General features: G+C 24.5%; 3 protein-coding genes across 5 annotated transcripts; all 3 read right to left on the reverse strand.

Moving 5' to 3' along the window:
• Nucleotides 1-1525: 1525 nt before the first annotated feature.
• LOC112598171 lies at nt 1526-4784 on the reverse strand. Its single transcript, XM_025344552.1, has 6 exons — nt 4213-4784; nt 3896-4105; nt 2837-2941; nt 2167-2385; nt 1847-2017; nt 1526-1774 (listed from the first exon to the last, which is right to left on the reverse strand). The coding sequence occupies exons 1-6, from the start codon at nt 4300-4302 to the stop codon at nt 1622-1624; spliced, it is 948 nt and encodes a 315-aa protein (XP_025200337.1). The 5' UTR covers nt 4303-4784; the 3' UTR covers nt 1526-1621.
• Nucleotides 4785-8552: 3768 nt separating this feature from the next.
• Nucleotides 8553-12133, reverse strand: LOC112598123 (proline-, glutamic acid- and leucine-rich protein 1-like). Of its 2 annotated transcripts, XM_025344479.1 has the most exons (12): nt 11906-12133; nt 11757-11841; nt 11418-11527; nt 11152-11223; nt 10858-11070; nt 10625-10782; nt 10366-10551; nt 10118-10234; nt 9896-10040; nt 9633-9818; nt 9357-9569; nt 8553-9266 (listed from the first exon to the last, which is right to left on the reverse strand). In XM_025344479.1, the coding sequence occupies exons 1-12, from the start codon at nt 11930-11932 to the stop codon at nt 8637-8639; spliced, it is 2142 nt and encodes a 713-aa protein (XP_025200264.1). In that variant the 5' UTR covers nt 11933-12133; the 3' UTR covers nt 8553-8636. The 2 variants fall into 2 exon arrangements, with proteins under 2 accessions (XP_025200264.1, XP_025200265.1); XM_025344480.1 differs by lacking the exons at nt 11757-11841; nt 11906-12133 and having other exon boundaries at nt 8554-9266; nt 10858-11000; nt 11418-11510.
• Nucleotides 12134-14485: 2352 nt separating this feature from the next.
• Nucleotides 14486-17727, reverse strand: LOC112598112 (mothers against decapentaplegic homolog 3-like). Of its 2 annotated transcripts, XM_025344466.1 has the most exons (6): nt 17563-17727; nt 17175-17349; nt 16917-17078; nt 16624-16848; nt 14902-15046; nt 14701-14824 (listed from the first exon to the last, which is right to left on the reverse strand). In XM_025344466.1, exons 2-6 carry the CDS (start codon nt 17239-17241, stop codon nt 14701-14703), a joined length of 723 nt encoding a protein of 240 aa, XP_025200251.1. In that variant the 5' UTR covers nt 17242-17349; nt 17563-17727. The 2 variants fall into 2 exon arrangements, with proteins under 2 accessions (XP_025200252.1, XP_025200251.1); XM_025344467.1 differs by having other exon boundaries at nt 14486-14824; nt 17175-17727.
• Nucleotides 17728-19214: the final 1487 nt, after the last annotated feature.

Here is a 19214-nt window from a genome sequence, read left to right on the forward strand (position 1 = left end):
TATGGAATCATGGAATTGTGTCTATCAGCTATCTCTATGTCAAATACTATATTGTCATTTGTCACTAATAATCACTCACCTGTCCAATCATTAGTCAATAGTCAATAGGTACCTATCACAGATATATATCTGTGGTACCTATAAAAAAAAAAAAATAGTCAGTCTTTCCACCTTCAGTGGCTTTAGTCAGTTGATTCAGTTTTCAGTGTTTTCAGTTTTTCACTATGATAAAATTAAAACTAGAAGTTAATTAATTTTAGGTTATGTTTTAACTTTCTATTACTTTTTTTTATTTTAGCACTATTTCAGTATTTACTATTTAATGATGTTTTTAATGTTTTTATACCTATCGGCTATTACCTCGGTACCCTCGCATTATTTACTAATTACTAATTAGTATTTATTATTTTTTTGCCATAAATTGTCACTGTCATATTTGAAATTTTTAAATAATAAATAATAAGTCGTAAATTATAAAAGTATTAAGTTCTGGCAAGCATGAATTAGCAAATTTATGTTTACTGTTAACTTGACCACATTAGAAATTATACTCGCTTATATAGCACTGCATTACGCATTTTATATTTTTTTCTATGACTAATAATATTGATTTGTTAAGTTTACATATATTTAATCAATGCTATTAGATCAATTTAGAATTTAGTCATGATTGTACAACAATTGAAAGAGTGTAATTGAAATTTGAAAATTTTCTATGGAGTAAGATTTTTGTTTTATGATGTTGGTACTTGATTTCAACGATTTGAAGGTCTGTTGCACATTAAATGTAGAAAAACAATAATTGAAAGCTAAGTGAGTGTAGTATTCAGTCACTAATAATGTAAATGGTAAATCCATTATTTATTAATAGGTCTTACTGGTCTTAGAGTAAATTGGTCAGCCAACTGTACTCTAGGGGCTAGTTCAAATTTGGAGACTCGTCTGCAAAAAAAAATTTACTTTTTAAACTACAGCCTATATAGCATAAAAGTTGGTGGTCCAAGGAGGATTACCTGTAGAGATTGGATAGCGATGACACAGTTAAACATAAAAATTAGAAATTAGCTTATGAAATAATGATGCTAGAATCTAAAAAAAAAAATTACACTTATGATAATAATTAATTATTTTACTATTATGCTTTTTTTTAAAAATAATACCTTAATTTTTTGGTTTTTTATGCCATAAGAGGGTAAGCCTTCTCAACTTAGCCGTATTTAAGGAACCCCGATTAAAATATTCCATTGGCTCTCAAGCTGTGTATGTGTGTCTATTAATCATCATCACTGGTATAACTGGTATTAATTGGACTTGAGTGGGTACCAAAACCACAATATGCTTAGGCACATAATAGCATTAAGTGAATATATGGTACTGTTTAGTGATTTTTAAATACTAATTAATTCTTGATTAAGATAAGCAATTATTAATTGCCTAACTTAATAAATAATGTTGCAATAACTTATTTATGTATAACTACTGTCATTTGTAATAAACAAAAAAATATAGCAATAATAATACTGTATTTGCACTAAAATATAAAATCAATAACAGGAATAATAACAAATAAGTCGATTAAAAAAATATATAAACAGACAAAATGTGTAGGCGGCTAGAATATTTATTCGCAGTAGTCATCACTGAACTCTGAGTCATCAATAAATTTGACTACTTCAGAAGAAATTGACTCAATATTAAAAGGTTTTAATTGTATGACATCTTCTGTATTATCATTTTCAGTATTCTGTGATTTATAAATTTGCTCTGGTTGCTTCTATATTGGACATTAGATTAAGTTAAATGTACTATTTATAAATATTAACAAGTATAATTAACAAAAACTTACATAATACTTTAAATAATATGCATTACTAAGCTCATTGTTAATGGCACGTAATCTCTGTATTTCTTGCTCTTGAGTATTTATAATTGCTGTTAAATATACATCATTTCTGACTGTTTTTGTAGATATAACATGGTTTCTTATTTCAGTAGTTCGCATACGTTTGACCCAACGCTACAATTATTTGTTTAAACATTATTACTTTATGAACATACTAAATTCAACTATACAAGATTAATAACAGCTATATAGTTAATATATATTTCATAAATTAATAGTTCAGTAGTATAATAAATTTTAGAGAATTATTTAAAAAATCTTACTGCATGCCCTTTAGAATTTGTTAGCTTTACTGGTTTTCCTTGATCAAGTGCATTATAAAGGCCATCAATAAATTGTTCACCTCTAGATCGAAGCATTTCACATGCTTTCAATTTTTTAACAAGTTGTTCATTAAGTTGCATTGCATCTTGTTTACCTTTTTCAAACTCTAGTAATCGTGCTTCAAGACACTTTAAACGTTGAACTACTAAATTAATATCCTAATCAAATAAAAAATATATTATTTATAAAAAAATCATTTGTCACAAATAATTATATATTCATAAATAAATTTGCTAAGACTTGTTTTTGTCAAGTACAAACCCTTCTCATTACAATTTTTTTTAAAAATTCCATATCAAACTTTGAATATTTACTGGAGATTATGTAAAAATAATTTTATACTCTAATTTTAAACTAGATAAATCATAAACTTTATGAACAAATTGATAGAATATGATAGTTTAGAGAAATAACATAAATATTCATACATTATAACAATAATTTTAAGAAAAATGTTGCTTATGGTTGCAAAAAAAAAAATCTAATTACTTTTCCAGCAAGTTCTTGACCAACTTACATTATCCTGGTAAGAGCATTATATTTATTATGATTTATACATAATGCTTATATAGCCTTAAATTTGAATTATATGTAAATTGTCTAACTAACCTGTCCTATTTTTATGTGTACCATACAATTTGATCGACAAAGAGAATTATTACAGTTACAATCGTTTTTATGCACAAATTCAATTGGATCACTAGTTGCAATAATCTGTAAATTAAAATTACTTTAAAAACTATGACAATAAAACCAAAAAATTTAAGATTATATTACAATTATAAATATAATAATGTACATATAACATTTTACCAAATTACATATGAAATCTGTTCTTTTAACAAACAAAAATAATTAGTATAAGTATAAAAGTCTAAAAAGTAATAGCACTAAATTCTGATTTTTAAAATTGACTTAAATTTTATCAACTACAATAAGTAACAATATTGTTTATTAAAACATATATTTGTCACGGTTAAGGTAATTTTAATACAATAATTTGTACTTATTATTTGTAAAATAGTTTAAATTTAATACCTATTTTTAAACTAGTAATATATTAAAAATGTTCATTATTTTTAGTAGCTTATCAAAAATAAAACATAAATTATTTAAACCTATTGAATTAAATTTATATATTTCAATTAAAATAATATAAATTGTGTTCAATTAAAATCTAAAACTGATTACTACTATAAATATTTTTATTTTTATAAATCACAATTTTTTTAGAGTCTAGGGAATGATAAAATAATTAAAATTACAAAAAATTTTTTATTACTAACAGGATTTATAATATCTATAAATATTTTAAACTATGATTCCTAGTATATTTATAGTAATTTTATCTTTGGTTTGTTTTTTTCAAACCAATTATTATGAATTTAAATATTTTAAATACTAGTATTAATACTTTAATTACCATGGTTCAAATTGCTTTAAAATTTTTTTTGATTAGCAAATTATTATAATATATATACATTTTCTTATTTGTAGTTTTTATAAAATAAAATAGGTATGACCATAATAATATAGTATAATTATATAATATTTAAATTCATGATTATTATTAATAGATTCCATATAATAAACATTTGAAAGGTGTTAAGTGAAATAAATTTAAAATATCCTAAAACAAAATTAGTAAACATAAGTTTAGGTTTTTACCTTAAAATAAGAATCCACATAGACAAACTGGTATTTACCAGAACAATGAATGGACTTAGCAAAGAGTTTTGGTATAAATTTAATTTTAAAACAGCTACCACCATCTATCTTTGGATGGTCCATAACATATTCAAATATTAATGGCTCGTATAGTTTAATATTATCACATGGATATAGTCCAATCCAATCTTTAAGAAATGGTCTAATTCTCTAAACATAGGTAAATAACAATAATTAATTAACATTAATAATATAAGCAGTACATTTACATCATATTATTATACTTATAATTTCATCAGTAATTATTAAATACTAACCTTTTGATCATAGAAACAGTTAACAATCAGAAATTTGTCTTCAACGAAATAGCGTTTGTTCGTCTCCAATATCACAGATGGCGATTCCATGTTATTAGTCACTTGATAGATTTAAAGTTCAAACAATAAACTTAAAAATAGGTAGGTAAATAAGTGGAAATATATGTAATATATAAATATTATTTTGATTAATTTAAAATCGGTTTTATTAACAATAGAAAAATAATAATACAATGATTTATGTATTGTGTAGGTGTAAGCCGGTAGATACTTAAATCATTGTATTTCCAAAAATAAGTTGACTTGAAAATATTTTACACAAAACTGGTAACATAGGTCGTACATTATAAATGTATTTAAATGACTACGACACAAACGCAACGGACAACGGTTACTAAAACTATATTACACTATTTACTATTTAGTATTTTTTATAATTTATGTAATATATTATCGACAACTCTCAGCTGATGTTCGACGGTTGATGAACTTATGGAAATAAATTTAAAAACTAAATTAACGAATACACACTACGGTCAACGATGCGCCACTAAATAGCTGTTATTATCTTATCGACATTAGACATGTTATTATTATTAATTCTCCCCCGCCAACGGTTCTGTTTTATTTTGTACAATCCACACGAGTTTAAAGATTTAATTATTTCATTCTTATCGTTTTGGTTAACTTATAAATGAAATAATAATAATAAGAGCATTAAGAGCAAGATTGCTAGAAGCCAATAAATCAGAATAAACAATCTGGGTATAATTAATATAAAATAATTATCAAACAGTATAATGACTTCGAATGAAATGGTCGAATGACGGTTTTCTGCATAATAGACCTAATATCATAGCTTTTATTTGTTAATATTTAATATGACAAACCGCTTACAATACCTATTACAATAATACAATGCATACGATTATCTTTCCTCGTAAATCGCAATCAATATTTATCGGCCAATTCGGCCAAAGGTTTATTGTTATTTTAATCACTCATATTGATTAGTCACTTATACATAATAATAATTTATATTTGAATATTTAAAAACAAATAATAGGCATTAAATATAATGAAATAAAATTGGAAAACATATTGATCTGAAATATATTCACATTACACAGTAATACAGTTTGTCTAGAGTCTAGACAGACTTAGACAGTAAACACCTCATAGTTGATAAATCAATTGTATAATAATTAAATAGTCTAAATGTACATACACTACACGCAATACTGAATGACTAACACTAAAAAAAAAATTTCGATTACAAAAAAAAGAACATCTAAAAAACTAACCTTTAGTAGTGCAGAATATAAAATAAAAATCAACATTTCTTACAGTAAGATAATGAACCTGGTTCTTCGATTATATTTTATTTAAATGTTAACGTATTTTACTGATGTAAATTATTAGTTGTATGATAAAAAATGTTCGGGACTTAAACATTTTTTACAATTATTTATGCACGGGTATAGGCATTAGGTACGCTTAATATTTATTTATTATAAAACTAAAAAAAAAATAATTTTACTGTTTACCCATAGGTAATTCATAAATCATAACATAATGATAGCTTACATATTATTATTATATAAATATTAAGTAGGTATAGGTAGTTAGTAGATAACTATTGTAAACGAAAAATTGAAAATCATTATTATAGCAAGAATTATTTAGGTATTCATTTAAAATATATGCGGACTAATGTGCTATTACAATACAATGTATAATGTTTTGGTAGGTATAATAATATAGATTATACAGCTATAAGTTACACTGTAAAAATACTTAGTTTAATATACTAAAGTATTTGTTGAACGTACTACCTATTTAACTTTTAATATGCAATACATTATAATATATTTTATTTTTAAATTGAAAATATATTTAATTCCTTATTTATACTTATATATATATTAAACGTATAACGTATTAGAAAGTTTACTATAGTTAGTTTACAGCTCTATAGGTTATCGTAGCCCGTAGGTATATATTATAATATAGATTAATTGTTTGAGTAATTACTATAAAAACAAATATATTTTATAATTTCACAAAACCTAAAAAATATATATTATTTTACTTAATTTCTAAACTCATTATAAAGTCGAACTATTATTGTCTATTGATGTAAGTAAATAGCCAAGTAGGTAAAGGTAAATATTATTGGATTCTGATTGGAGCAATGAATATATTATATTGATTATACAATGTGTTTTTTTTTGTGCCTTGACACTTTTTACAATAGTAAAAATGTTTTGATTTTAAATTGTAGAGGTGGTTTCTGCTAGGAAGTTGGATCAAGTCGTGATTTCGGGAAGTGAAAAATAAAAAATTACCATTTTCAAATGTAATATTTTTGCTAACAATTTATTCAACCTTCTATAGTAAAATAAATTACTTTAATGGCAATCTAAATATATCAAATATATAATTAATATATTAATATAAACTGAGTAAATTGTCTTTGCTCAAAATCGTTTTTTTGACGAAATGATTTTTAATCGCATTCAAATTCAACACTTACATTAAAGTAACTTACTCAACGAAAAAGTACAGTTTAGTGCTTGACATCTATATAGGTATATACCTACTTAACGACAAAGCAGTTACCAGTTATTTTCTCTCTTTTTTTTGTACTAAAAGTATATTTAAGCAAATATTTTTAATTATTGAATTGTTCGTTAATATGGCATTTGTTGTAGCACAGTTAATAATTTATAAATAAGTAGATAAACTATTAAAATTTTAAGCTAATCATATATGTTTTACAAACTGTAAAAGTGAAATATATATTTAAAGATAAATATAACCATTGATAATAAATACTGTAGTATTTATAACCAATCATCAATGATATTAATAACAAAATTAAAGTAAGTAGGTACCTAATACCTATTGGCTATTTTGTATTTAAAATTTATTTCACAGTATTTCGTTAAAATCAGTATAAGTAATAGAGGTTGTGTCGGTAGTGGGATGTAGCACGTTTAACTACTAATCTATACTAGATAACCACTAAACGTAATTTTTAAAATTCATAGACGAAGTAAATGATAAAACATAAAAGGTATAATATAACTATTATAACTATATAAGCTATACGTATGTCGTATACTCATAGCTACATAATTTATATAATAACAAGGATTTTAACTTGAGGTTAGGAAAATAATTTATCATACTTTACATATCACAACTACTTAGATGATATTGCTATAATAATTTCCTAGGAATTATATTTTAATAGTATAATTAATTACAACTATCAACATTTCTAACTATATATAAGTATGAAAATGAACAAACTTAACCCCACTCCAGAAAAAAAATGTGTACGAACCTGTCTACTTATATTTACACAAACTGAACTTCAAATTTGTAGTCAATAAAGTTATTTAGTTTTAATTTTAAAAGTACCCATTAAAGGTTTACCAATATTAGTAGAGTTGAACGACATCGAGCCCATTGGGATATGCAAAAAATAATTTATTACTCCACTAAGTTATAAACTTACAGAATATGAAATCAAACAGTGTATGTTTTATTAAAAAAAAGATAAGTAAAAAAAAAAAATTTAATAACATTCAAAAATGTAAACCTCTTTCAAGGTATAATCAAAATAATATTAAAATCTTTAAGAGTAAATATATTTTAAAAACATGTTTTTTTATTTCAACCAAAAATTATGCAAAAGAAAGTAAATAAATATTTAAATAATGAGCGTTGTTCAATAAAAAAATCAACAAGTATTTTAAATTTTTATTAAAAAGTAAATATTTATAAATTATTTTCTTATAGTTTAGTATTGTCAGTACCTATTTACTTAATAATTATAGAAAATCACGTTATTAAAAAACCACGAGGTATCTATAAGTTAAGATCTATAATTTATGAACAAAACATTGTGGGTACCACTTTTAATTATTACGTACATTGTGTCATAAATAACACACAAGACCATGCACTGTTTGATTATGTAATAAAACATTGAAATTAAATTATTTCAAATACAAAATTGAAAATGCCAAAATTCAAATTGTAAAAATATAAAATACAAGAGTACATCAAACTAAATATTTTTAGAAAACACAATCTGAACATAAACTGAATGGACAAGTTATAAGATTTTAGTGATTATCATAAAATTATTGAATTTATATTGATAGATATAAATATACCTCGAATAAATTTATAATTTTTGTTGAAAATTTAAATTCTAATAATAAAATTGGAAAATAAATTGAGTTATAGAAGGTTCCAAATCACCAAAACTACATTAATCGTTTAATTAAAAAATGTAAATGATTATTTATAAATTATATTTATTTAAATTTTAGTCAAATACGAAGTATAAAATATTATATTAGATATTTTAAATTTATTTGAGTCCCATAAAAGTTATGTTTACATTTTTAATCACTGTCTATAAAATCATTCAACATATCTGTATAATTTTCCTCCTCCGGAACATTTTTTATTGGTGATTCATTACTTGTGCTTGAATCCATACTGTTATCAGCATCCATAGATTCTATTACTGTATTTGATTGAATATTATGTTTAGTATTTAAGTTGTTTAATTCTTTTGTATCAACAGATAAAGTTGAGTCTTCAACTATTTTATTTGAACAAATAGTTTTGTTTTCTGGGATAGTATTCTGAGCTAATTGTGAAATTGTATTTGGTTGAACATTTTCATTATTAATAATTTTTGATTCTTTAGCTTTAATGGGTGTAGTGGAATCTTTAACAATTTCATTTAGAACATGAATTTTGTTTTCTGATACAATATTTTGAGTGGGTTGTAGGATTTCATTTGGCTGAACATTTTCAGTATTAACATTTTTAAATTCATTTATTTGAATAGGTATAGTCAAATCTTCAATTGTTTCATTTAAAAAATGAGTTTTGTTTTCTGGTATAGTATTTTGAGCACATGGTGGAATTTCTATTTCATTTTCAAGAGGGAAAAATAATGTATCATTACGTGGACGGATAATATGTTCAAGCTCACTTAATGATGATCTACAAACTTCTTTTATCTGCATAACAATGAAATAATGTTTAGTTATGCTATAAAAATCAGCTATATCTACTAATATAAAATTTAAAATTGCCTAATGGTAACTTACTTTTTCATTACGATCAGTTGTACCAAAAGTAAAAACACGCAATGCTACAGATGTATGTGTAATGCATTGTGGATGTGGTGAAATAATCATAGCTAACAATGACTTGTATAAGTTAAGACGACACAAATCATCATAGTATGGTAGTGGATAATCATTTGGTCGTTGGCATTTAATAATTTCTAATAGCAAACCCATGATTGTACTTTGAAAAATCTAAAAAAAACATAAGTTAAAATATTTTTTAAATAACTGTTTAATAACAAATGTTCAACATACCTTAAACTGTAAAACTTTCAAATTTGATGATAAAGTGTTTAAAAACAACTGAAGAGTTTTATGAGCTTCATTACACACAGTTTTATTTGCATGATAATCATGCATAACAATAGTATCTCGTTGATTCATAATTTTTTGATTCAGAGCACCACTTTTTCTTTTTTTGTTACCCGTTTGTTTATCAACCTTTAATGAAAAATGTAATATCAAGTAAATTATTTTAATAGTATTAATAAATATTAAATAATCTTTCACAAACTTACAACTAAATTTAGAGATGGTTTATCAAATTTTATATCAAATAAAATCCCAGAAGTAAGACTTTCACTAAACAATTCAAGTGAACTCTGTGACCCAGCAACAGATTGCCAAGAGCATAAAACTTGATATGTTAACACACGCTGTTGCCTTATTACAAATGAAGTACAACACTGTTAGTATTTAAAGAATTAATTCTAATAAGATATAAAAATTAAAAAACTTACAATTTAGATCTTGTTGTACCATACTGCGAATTTGTTGAATTAAAATGTGTCATATTTAAAGATTGTAATAAAATACGACAAATTAATGTTCCTTGAGGTATTAATATTCTCCCACAACTATAAAATTAATAAAACATAGTTTATTGTTTTTCAATATTCTAAAGTCAATGTAATTAAAATTTATAAAAATAATGAATCTATAAGAAAAAAATATCGATACTTTTAGATCCAAAATAGGTAATACATACCACTTAATAAGGGCTGAAATTGTTTTGATGGCAGAAGAATGTAATTTCCATAAAACAGAATCTAATGCAATAACATCTTCAGTCATCATTGTAGCATTAAGTTTTTCTGAAGTAACAGACAAAGTACTAAGAGCAAATTGAATAACTTTATTGGGATCAAGATGTTTGACAGTAGAGAACATTGACCTATAAATGTTAGTATATTTTATTTTAAATTATAATTATATAAATAAATATGTTTATACTGAAATATTCTTACAATAACATCGATTGAATTGCTGTATTGAAAAATATAAATAATGATGTCAACTTTTCATAACGTTCTTTAGGAGTCATTTGTGCAATTTCAGATAACTTAAAAATTGATATATCAAATTTTCCTTCATATTGATCTGTCACATCCAATCCAAAGAAAAACTAATTACCAAAAAGAAAAATACAAGATGATACATATAATAACTTTTAAAATTTAATTAACTAAATGTTTCTTACATTAACATTAGTATAAAGTTGGTTCAAAAAATAATTGGCAGAGTATAGATAATCATTAAATTGATTAGTCCAAGCTTCAGCATGATTAATACCTTGTTGGCCGCGACCACCATATTGAGGAGATAAAGCAAGATATTTTGTCACTTTAAAAACAATATTTTCTTCGTTAAAACACTCGCTTAATGTTTTAGATGTAAATTTATCTAATATGTTCTATAACAATATTATATTTGTACAAATACATCAAGTAAAATAATTAAGTTATTAAAAACAAATTGATAAATAAAATTATACCTTGAATTGATTGCATGTTCCTCCATAGTATTTCATAAACAATCTTATAATAGATGCTTGTGCATCTATAGTCTAAACAAATAAAGAAATAAAGTAAAGTATTAACATTGAAATAATTAATTATATAATTAAAAATTACAATACATTAAAAACAAAACTATTCAAAATATACTATAGGAATTAAACACATTAATTTATATAATTAAATAATTTTTTATATGTTAATGCTAGTAATTATAAGAACATATTTAATTTATAATTCTTACTGATTTATTGACTTTCCTTGATATCAAGTTTTCAAAAAACGTTGGAAGGACTGTATTAATTATCTGCTTTTTTATGTCCACATCAGCCAAAGTTGATGTAATGAAAATTTCTGAAAAAATGCATTTAATTTTAATTAACATTACATAAAAATTATAACTGAATCTAATTAGATTATGCAATAATAATCTTTTAGACTAGACTATTATTGTATAATGAAACAAAAACTGAGTGTTATAATATTTAAGGCACCAACATTTATTAGTTTGAAAAATTGTTAACTATACAACTAGATATGTATTTGACTGGTAAATTATTAGTATTAAATTTTGAATTTTTACCAAACATTTTGCATTCTTCAGAAGTAAGTCCATAATTAACAGCATTTTTTAAACGTTTCTGAAACCAGTTAACAGCTTCATCCGCCTATAATTACAAAATACTAATTATAATGTACAACCAAACAACCATTAGTGTTAATTTTTAAGACCTTTAACGATGTAATTTGCAAATTCATTTTTATATAATTATTGTGATTTGTGATTAATTGGAAAATGTTTTCAAAATACTCAGTGACCTACGTCTAATAATCTACGTTTATAATGTTAATACTTATAAGTTTTAACAGTATTAATCAACTTTATACTTAACACTTTACACTATGGTTAGACAAGAAATTAGAAAAGTATCAAATCCGGAATCCCACATGGCCACATGGTTGCACCGACTGATAACAAAGAACTATTCAATGATAATAAGAATGATAAGTCAGTGCTACATATACAAATGGCGCAAACCATGTTTTATAAATATCAAAAATTAACCATTTATTAGATCATAGAATAATAGAATAAATAAATGCTTGCTTAACGTAAGACTTATAATTTCTTAATGAATCTGCAGAATATCATATTTTATGCTAATATATATATATATGAAATTAATTTTTTTTCAATGTAATCAATAATTATAAAAACTATGATACCACGGCGTTGTAAATAGGCAACTAAAGGTGAAAATTATGGAGATATTATAAATATAAGAACAAATAATATCTACCTAGGGCGCACCACAATAATCAATAAATTAAACTAATTTTTAAAGTACTTTTCTAATTTTTTGAATAAAAATAATCATAAAAAGTTATTCACTTATCTAGATAAAACACATTATTGTTTATGTTTATTGACAACACGTAAACACACACATCTATTTACTTTTTTATATAACGTCATTAGTTAAATATTCATTACACTTAATCAATTCAAACACACACTATTTATTTATAAATGCAGTTTAGCAGCTATGTTCAAATTTCTTATCTTTTAAAATTGTGTGTTTTAAGGGGCTTTATCTAAAAGTGTAAAAAAATTATCAATATTTATATAATAAAAGATGGACAAAAAAAAAAAAAAGATTTGAGAAAACTGATTTTTTTTTAAAATCGTTGTGACCTCAATGAAACTCTTAAAACCTTTTTTTGATATTCAAAATTATAACAAAGATTTAATGCTATGGTTATTTTTATAGGTTACCTGTTACAATCAAAAATATATTATTCAAAGGGGATTAACATTTTTCATTCTACATAATATATGATATATATACTGCGGCTATTTACTATATATACTTTTCTAGTAAATAATCATACTATACACAATACTATAATTTAAAAAATACTTGGGTCAATTGTAATTTATTTATACTATGAATCTATTATCTATTCATATCGCTGTATAGTACCAATAAGTTAATTACATGCAGTAATATTAAAATACTAACTATATAATAAATGATAAATATCCTAAGGAAATCATCACTGGAAATATATTTTGTACAACAAAATTGTATTACACAAAATATATATCATTTTAAATGCATTTTACACAGCTATTAAAAATAACTGTTTCACTAAAAAGTAAATATTTATAAATATTTTTTAATCTATCCAACAGGCATTATTGAGTAATTGGTAATCAACAAATTTAAAATTTAAAAAAATATATTCATTACTTATCGAGTTATAAATATATAAAATCAAATAACCAACAGAATGTTGTTATTTTTTAAAGACTTTTAACAATATAATTTGCAATTTCATTTTTTTGATGGCAAACATACTATTTATTTTCACTAATAAATATACTTTGCTGAAAGTTTATTTTACATCAATATAATTCGAACATTGATTATAGAATCTATAATCACTTACATTCTAGAAATATTAAACCAAAAGTAATCACAATTTAGGTAAGATACTTATAAGATTTAACTGTTAACATTTTTTATTATTTTTAGATATTTTAAATTGTATTTAAAGAATAACTATATTATTATGTATAACTATTTTATCTTTAATTTGGTAAAAATTAGAGTACTAAAAGTACCGAAAAACTATATATATTTTTATTCATTACTTTATATTTAATAAGATTTTATTTCTAAGTTTAAAAAATTACAAATTATAAAAAAAGTCAAAGAATGTTTTTAATAACAGTCCAAAGATGTTATTGACATCACAAAGGCTAATGTATTTCAAAATCTCATATGAAAAAAATGCTTTTTTATAATTATATACAAAATATTTTAATCTTCATAAAATGTATTAGTTATTTGACAAAATAATGAGATGTATTTAAAAACCTTATAAACAATGAATTCAAAATTTTAAATAGCTTAATATTAAATATATTTAACATATTTTATCTGTCTACAATCTGGGCGCTTACAAAAACACGACTTATCAATGTAATTTAGAAAAAATATTGCACATGGTTAATGCAAAAAGCAGTTTGATAAACATGCTCATTTAATGCTAGAAGTCCTATGGTTTTACATGTTTTATTGGCTTCACTTGTTATTAAATTAAATTAATACAACATTAAACAAATGAATTCAAACTGAACAAACTTATAAAATAAAAGCTTGAAACTTAACACTATTATATATTCATACAATATATATATATATATAATTAAAGTCATGTTACTTAAAATTTTTATTTTTAACATAAAAAAAAATATTAATAATAATAATAAAAAAATTCTTAACTCTATTACTCAATAATAATTCTAAACATCTATTATTAACATTTCGGTGTAAATGTTGTTTTTTCATGTTACATAAAAAAAACATAAAAACACAAAACCACTGTTCCAATTAGTCGATTAGGTTAAATACAGATTCAATTCACGACCTTAAACTAGACAGCCATTCCAAGAGTTATGTACAGTTAAAAAAAAAAATATAGTAATAATAAATGTGGGTTTAAATTTTAAAGTTAAATTATGACATAGAGCTACATGTCAAGCGAGGCGAACCCATTTGTGTAAGAACCCTGTCCAGCCACTGTAATGGCCCATTTAGATGTAGTTCTATCCAACAAGGGGTAGATGTAACTGTCTGTCGCCTATAAATATGATTAAATACAATTTTATAAAGATATAAAGTTTTAAAAATAATAAAAAAAAAGCTATTTTAATTTACCTATATTCAGCACCCCAACCTTTAACAAAAGACATACGTATCGTACACATTCGAGTTAACTGGTATACTGCTTCAAAACCTTGACTTACTGATTGAGATAGAAGAGATGCAAATTCTTGGTTGTTAAAGATTTTTAAGTTACAACCTAAATTAACAATAAAACATAAAAATAATTTTTCACTAATCAAATATTTATAACTAAAAAGATAAAAATTAGTTAGTAAAATTAATGAAAATAAATGATTAGTAAATATTAGAGAAATGTAAGACTTAAATTATTTACAATAACAAAGCATATTATTAGCCTGGATATTTTTTATAGATTTATTTATAATTTTAAACCTAAGTCTATTTGTTTGGAAAATTTTAAGATATTGATTGTGTTAATTAAGGGATTTTTCTGATATAAAAGAGGATGACATGAAGTTGCATACAAATGATTATGTGTTTAATCATAAGAAGAATTTTGCATGTTGTATGATGGTTTGGGTTCCTAGGTTATAAGATAGAAGTGCCCTATTCTTATTCTGGATCTATTTATAATTAGTTGTTTTCTCTTAGTTAAGTTACTTGGATATGCCCATTTCTTTACTGTCTTTTTGATACTCTAAAGCTTACTGTTGTCAGAAATAGATTCTACATGGTTTGGTTGTTTTTATAATACATTGTTGCACTTAGTTTGTTTATTATGTCTAAAGTTTGAATTGTATTTATAGTTTATAACCATATTTAAAAAGCAAATTATTTTAAAAAACAGAAGTAAATAAAATAGTTTGTAATATTTATTTTAAGACAAATAAAGTTTATTTAACAGCAATACGATAAAATATGATGTATCAAATAAAATAATGAAAAAATACTCAATCAGAATTTAATTTTTATTAAAATAAATAGGTATAATAGTTATTAATTAACAAGATGAGAATTCTGAATTGTTTGAGTTTCACTTTTCATAATCATTATTGATAAACTAAAATATGTGATAGGTACATCTTATACTAATACAAATTATAATATTATGTTTTTTATAATAATAATTGTTACTTTTAAATACATGTTTAAGTGGGTATTGTTTAAAAGTCTATACAAAAAAGTTTAATGTAATTCATTTTCAAGAATAACAATAATATTAAAGAAAAACTTTTTGAACTAGCTTAATAAACAATTGAATAATGTTCTGCGATATATATAATAGTATTGAAATAAAGAAATTAAATCAAACATGCAGTAAATTAAGAATTCCATACTTTATTTTACTTAAATTGAAACAATTATTTTTATATAATTTTAATGAAATAACTACCAGCTTGAAGTTATAACATCTTATTATTTTAATTATTGAAATAACACACTTAATGAACAGCATTCTACATTTTTACAAATATATTTATAAGGTAAAAACAAACTCAATATTACAAATCAGAATGAGTAACAAAAAAAAAAAAAAAAACAATTAGTAATAAGTGACAATAAAAATTTTGTAAGAAATAGTAAAATAATGAATGTAAATTTGTTATCGGGAAAATGAACCCTATATTCCAAACCATGATGTATGATAACCCTGAATAAATAACTTCTCATAAAAATGGAATTGAAATTTTTATAGATAAGGTTTTTATAATTAGGTACATACCCACATACTTTATGTCTTTTATTGTATTTAGACAACTTTTAATATGCCATTACATTAAATAAATCTATAAAAGAAACAATCAAACATACCTGGAGGTATTTTGCAAACAGTGGCTGGATGCCATCCATATCTCTGATTACAATTAGGAGACTGTACAAAAATACTAGAATCACTAAGGCATTCTGCAAATACTTCACCACCAATGTAGTAGAGCCGTACACCTTTTCCGATATGTCGCCTAATTTGTTCAACTACATTTGTTCTATTGACATTTGACAATAGGCCCAAGCAAAATCGTTCTGAATTACTGGGATCTGAAATTGATTAAAGAAATCATTTAAATATTGAAAAATAATACTAAGCACACAATGACTTTTGTTACCTGTGAAGCCATCAACTGATATAGAAGGTTGAGAAGCGTGGAACGTTTCTCCAACTCTGGTATTGAGCTCGTAATAGCTAATTGAGCACCAAAATACAGGTTCGCAGTAGAGGACGGGTTGGGTGTCCAGTACTCCCATCACAGTAGGATTAGGACTCATACCTACTCATAATATATACATCAGAGTAAAGCAACAATGATTAACAAAATACACCGAAGCTAGGCTGTTACTATCAATACTATTATTAAACTACTCACTGTGAGATTCGTTATTATCGCCGTCTTCGGACATGTAGCCCGGTGGTGTAGTCGGTGAATCCATCATCTTGGAGGCGTGGAGTGATATCACACCAGTTCCACTCGATTACCCCGAAACTGACCTTAAAACTGTAGACACAAACAACGAGCTTAATCGCTCCGGGAGACCGATAATCTAAAAATTCAGAATTAGGAAATTGAGGAAAATAGAAAATTAATTTGTCTTTTCGGGCAAGGGGCGCTAAGAGTTAGACACAAGGACGCAATAGCACTATACACGAAAATGAATCAACAAACAATAAAACCCGGTGATCACTGTCTTAAAAATTAGAATAAAAGTCGACGATACGTCATGCGCCGGCGCCTGCTTCGCAATCTTCGAACGTACCTGTCGACAGGCTACTAGTCGCTACAATCACGGAACAATCAATGTTAAATCGGGACTTTTTTTTTTCACTTATTTTTTGCGCCTCGACAGCGAGCGTTGTCACTCGTCACACACACAGACGTCTTGCCGTTTGCAGTTTGCACGGACGCACGGTAAGACACAAGCGCGCTCAACATTCCTCTGCCAGGTTTGCAGCTTGTAGATGGCGCTAGTGGCGAAACGCAGACGAGTTCGAAGTGTCTTTGCAATTTTCGGCCCGTTGGCTGTCATTGGAATATTCTATAAAAGATTGGAAGAAACCGTGCATAAGTACGAAATACAAATCGGTGACCGGTGACTACTGAGTATTGACTACTATCCAGTCGGTCAAGTCTATTATTTATTCATATTTCATAACAATAAGTTATTGTTGTAATTTATAATAAAATAATGTAATATATTATAAAATATTTTGTAGGTTTATGATTATCAATTACCTAATACTTACCAATCTTATAGCAAATCTATGAACCTGATTATGAACTCAACACTTTCAAAGTTGAATAAAAGTAACTGCATAAAAAATTGCAATTTGGTATGTAGATATTACATAGGTAATTATCTAAATGTTAATACTTAATTATAAATATTTTTAGATTTGCTTGAAAATTTCAAAAAATAAATTATAATTTTAGATCAATCAAAAGATACCACTTAGATAGGCGCATTATTTAATTAGTTATCGAGTAATAACAGGTTCAAAATTAACCCAATATTATGTTTGATAATGATCTAATTAAGTACTTATGAATTATTCATAAGTATATACTACTTTTAAAACTACAGAGAAAATTATAATCGATTGATATCGTCAAAGCCATAGGGGTAGAAAGAAAGGTCCACAAATATCACTTCTTCTTCAACTATACATTTATTCAAAACAAAATTATAATATGCATAAACAAAAAAAAATAAGAATTAATTTAATTATTTTTTAGTTATTTTATTATATTATTTATCAGGATTTGAAACTTTTACATTTAAATTTACGAAAAAATAAAACAACAATAATTTAAATATGTATATAAATATACAAGGTAGGGTACTAAAATGGCTGATTTCTAATCAAATTATAAAATGAAAAACGAATAAAAATTATTATTTATTATATTAAAGAACATAACTTACCATTTATTTAAAAATAAAAATGTCCTCAAGACGATAGCTATTTCTTCTTAAGCACTCATCTAGCCTGATTCGTATATTTTCCATTATACATCGTATCACTTCCAAAAGTGTACTGGAAATTTCTTCTTTAATTTTGTTTTTTATTTTAACAATATTCAAATGTTTCTGTGCATATACTTTACTTTTTAAATATTTTAATAGCCTTAGTCGATAGTACCGAATCATGGCGTTTAAGATTAAAATGAAGACGAAAAATGAATGCTGTGTGGCTACGTAACTGTCATTTTTGTAAAATGATTTTATCACATAAGTACATTGTTTATCATTTAACTGTTCCATGTTTACTAAATAGTAAATGGCATGTTGTCTTTGAACTAATAATATTTAGTGAGAATTCTTACAACTAAGAAAAATCAATTTTTAAAATCAGCTGTTTTAGTGTCCCACTCTGTACTATTAAAATAATTTATAATATAACAAATACA

Source organism: Melanaphis sacchari, unplaced genomic scaffold, assembly GCF_002803265.2.
Source record: "Melanaphis sacchari strain LSU unplaced genomic scaffold, SCAv2.0 Contig45_pilon_pilon, whole genome shotgun sequence".
NCBI lineage: Eukaryota > Metazoa > Arthropoda > Insecta > Hemiptera > Aphididae > Melanaphis > Melanaphis sacchari.

Excerpts from the sequence above, each read along its gene's own strand:
- LOC112598123 (XM_025344479.1), bottom strand. The coding sequence starts at position 11,932 with ATGAATTTGCAAATTACATCGTTAAAG. Across the intron at positions 11,842-11,905 it reads TGCAAATTACATCGTTAAAG|GCGGATGAAGCTGTTAACTG; the intron begins GTCTTAAAAATT and ends TTGTAATTATAG. Across the intron at positions 10,041-10,117 it reads GGTACAACAAGATCTAAATT|GCAACAGCGTGTGTTAACAT; the intron begins GTAAGTTTTTTA and ends ATTTGTAATAAG.
- LOC112598112 (XM_025344467.1), bottom strand. The coding sequence starts at position 17,241 with ATGATGGATTCACCGACTACACCACCGGGCTACATGTCCGAAGACGGC. Across the intron at positions 15,047-16,623 it reads TGTTTGCAAAATACCTCCAG|GTTGTAACTTAAAAATCTTT; the intron begins GTATGTTTGATT and ends TTGTTAATTTAG. Across the intron at positions 14,825-14,901 it reads GGTTGGGGTGCTGAATATAG|GCGACAGACAGTTACATCTA; the intron begins GTAAATTAAAAT and ends TCATATTTATAG.
- LOC112598171 (XM_025344552.1), bottom strand. The coding sequence starts at position 4,302 with ATGGAATCGCCATCTGTGATATTGGAGACGAACAAACGCTATTTCGTT. Across the intron at positions 2,386-2,836 it reads TACACATAAAAATAGGACAG|GATATTAATTTAGTAGTTCA; the intron begins GTTAGTTAGACA and ends TTATTTGATTAG. Across the intron at positions 2,018-2,166 it reads CAAATTCTAAAGGGCATGCA|CGTTGGGTCAAACGTATGCG; the intron begins GTAAGATTTTTT and ends AAATAATTGTAG.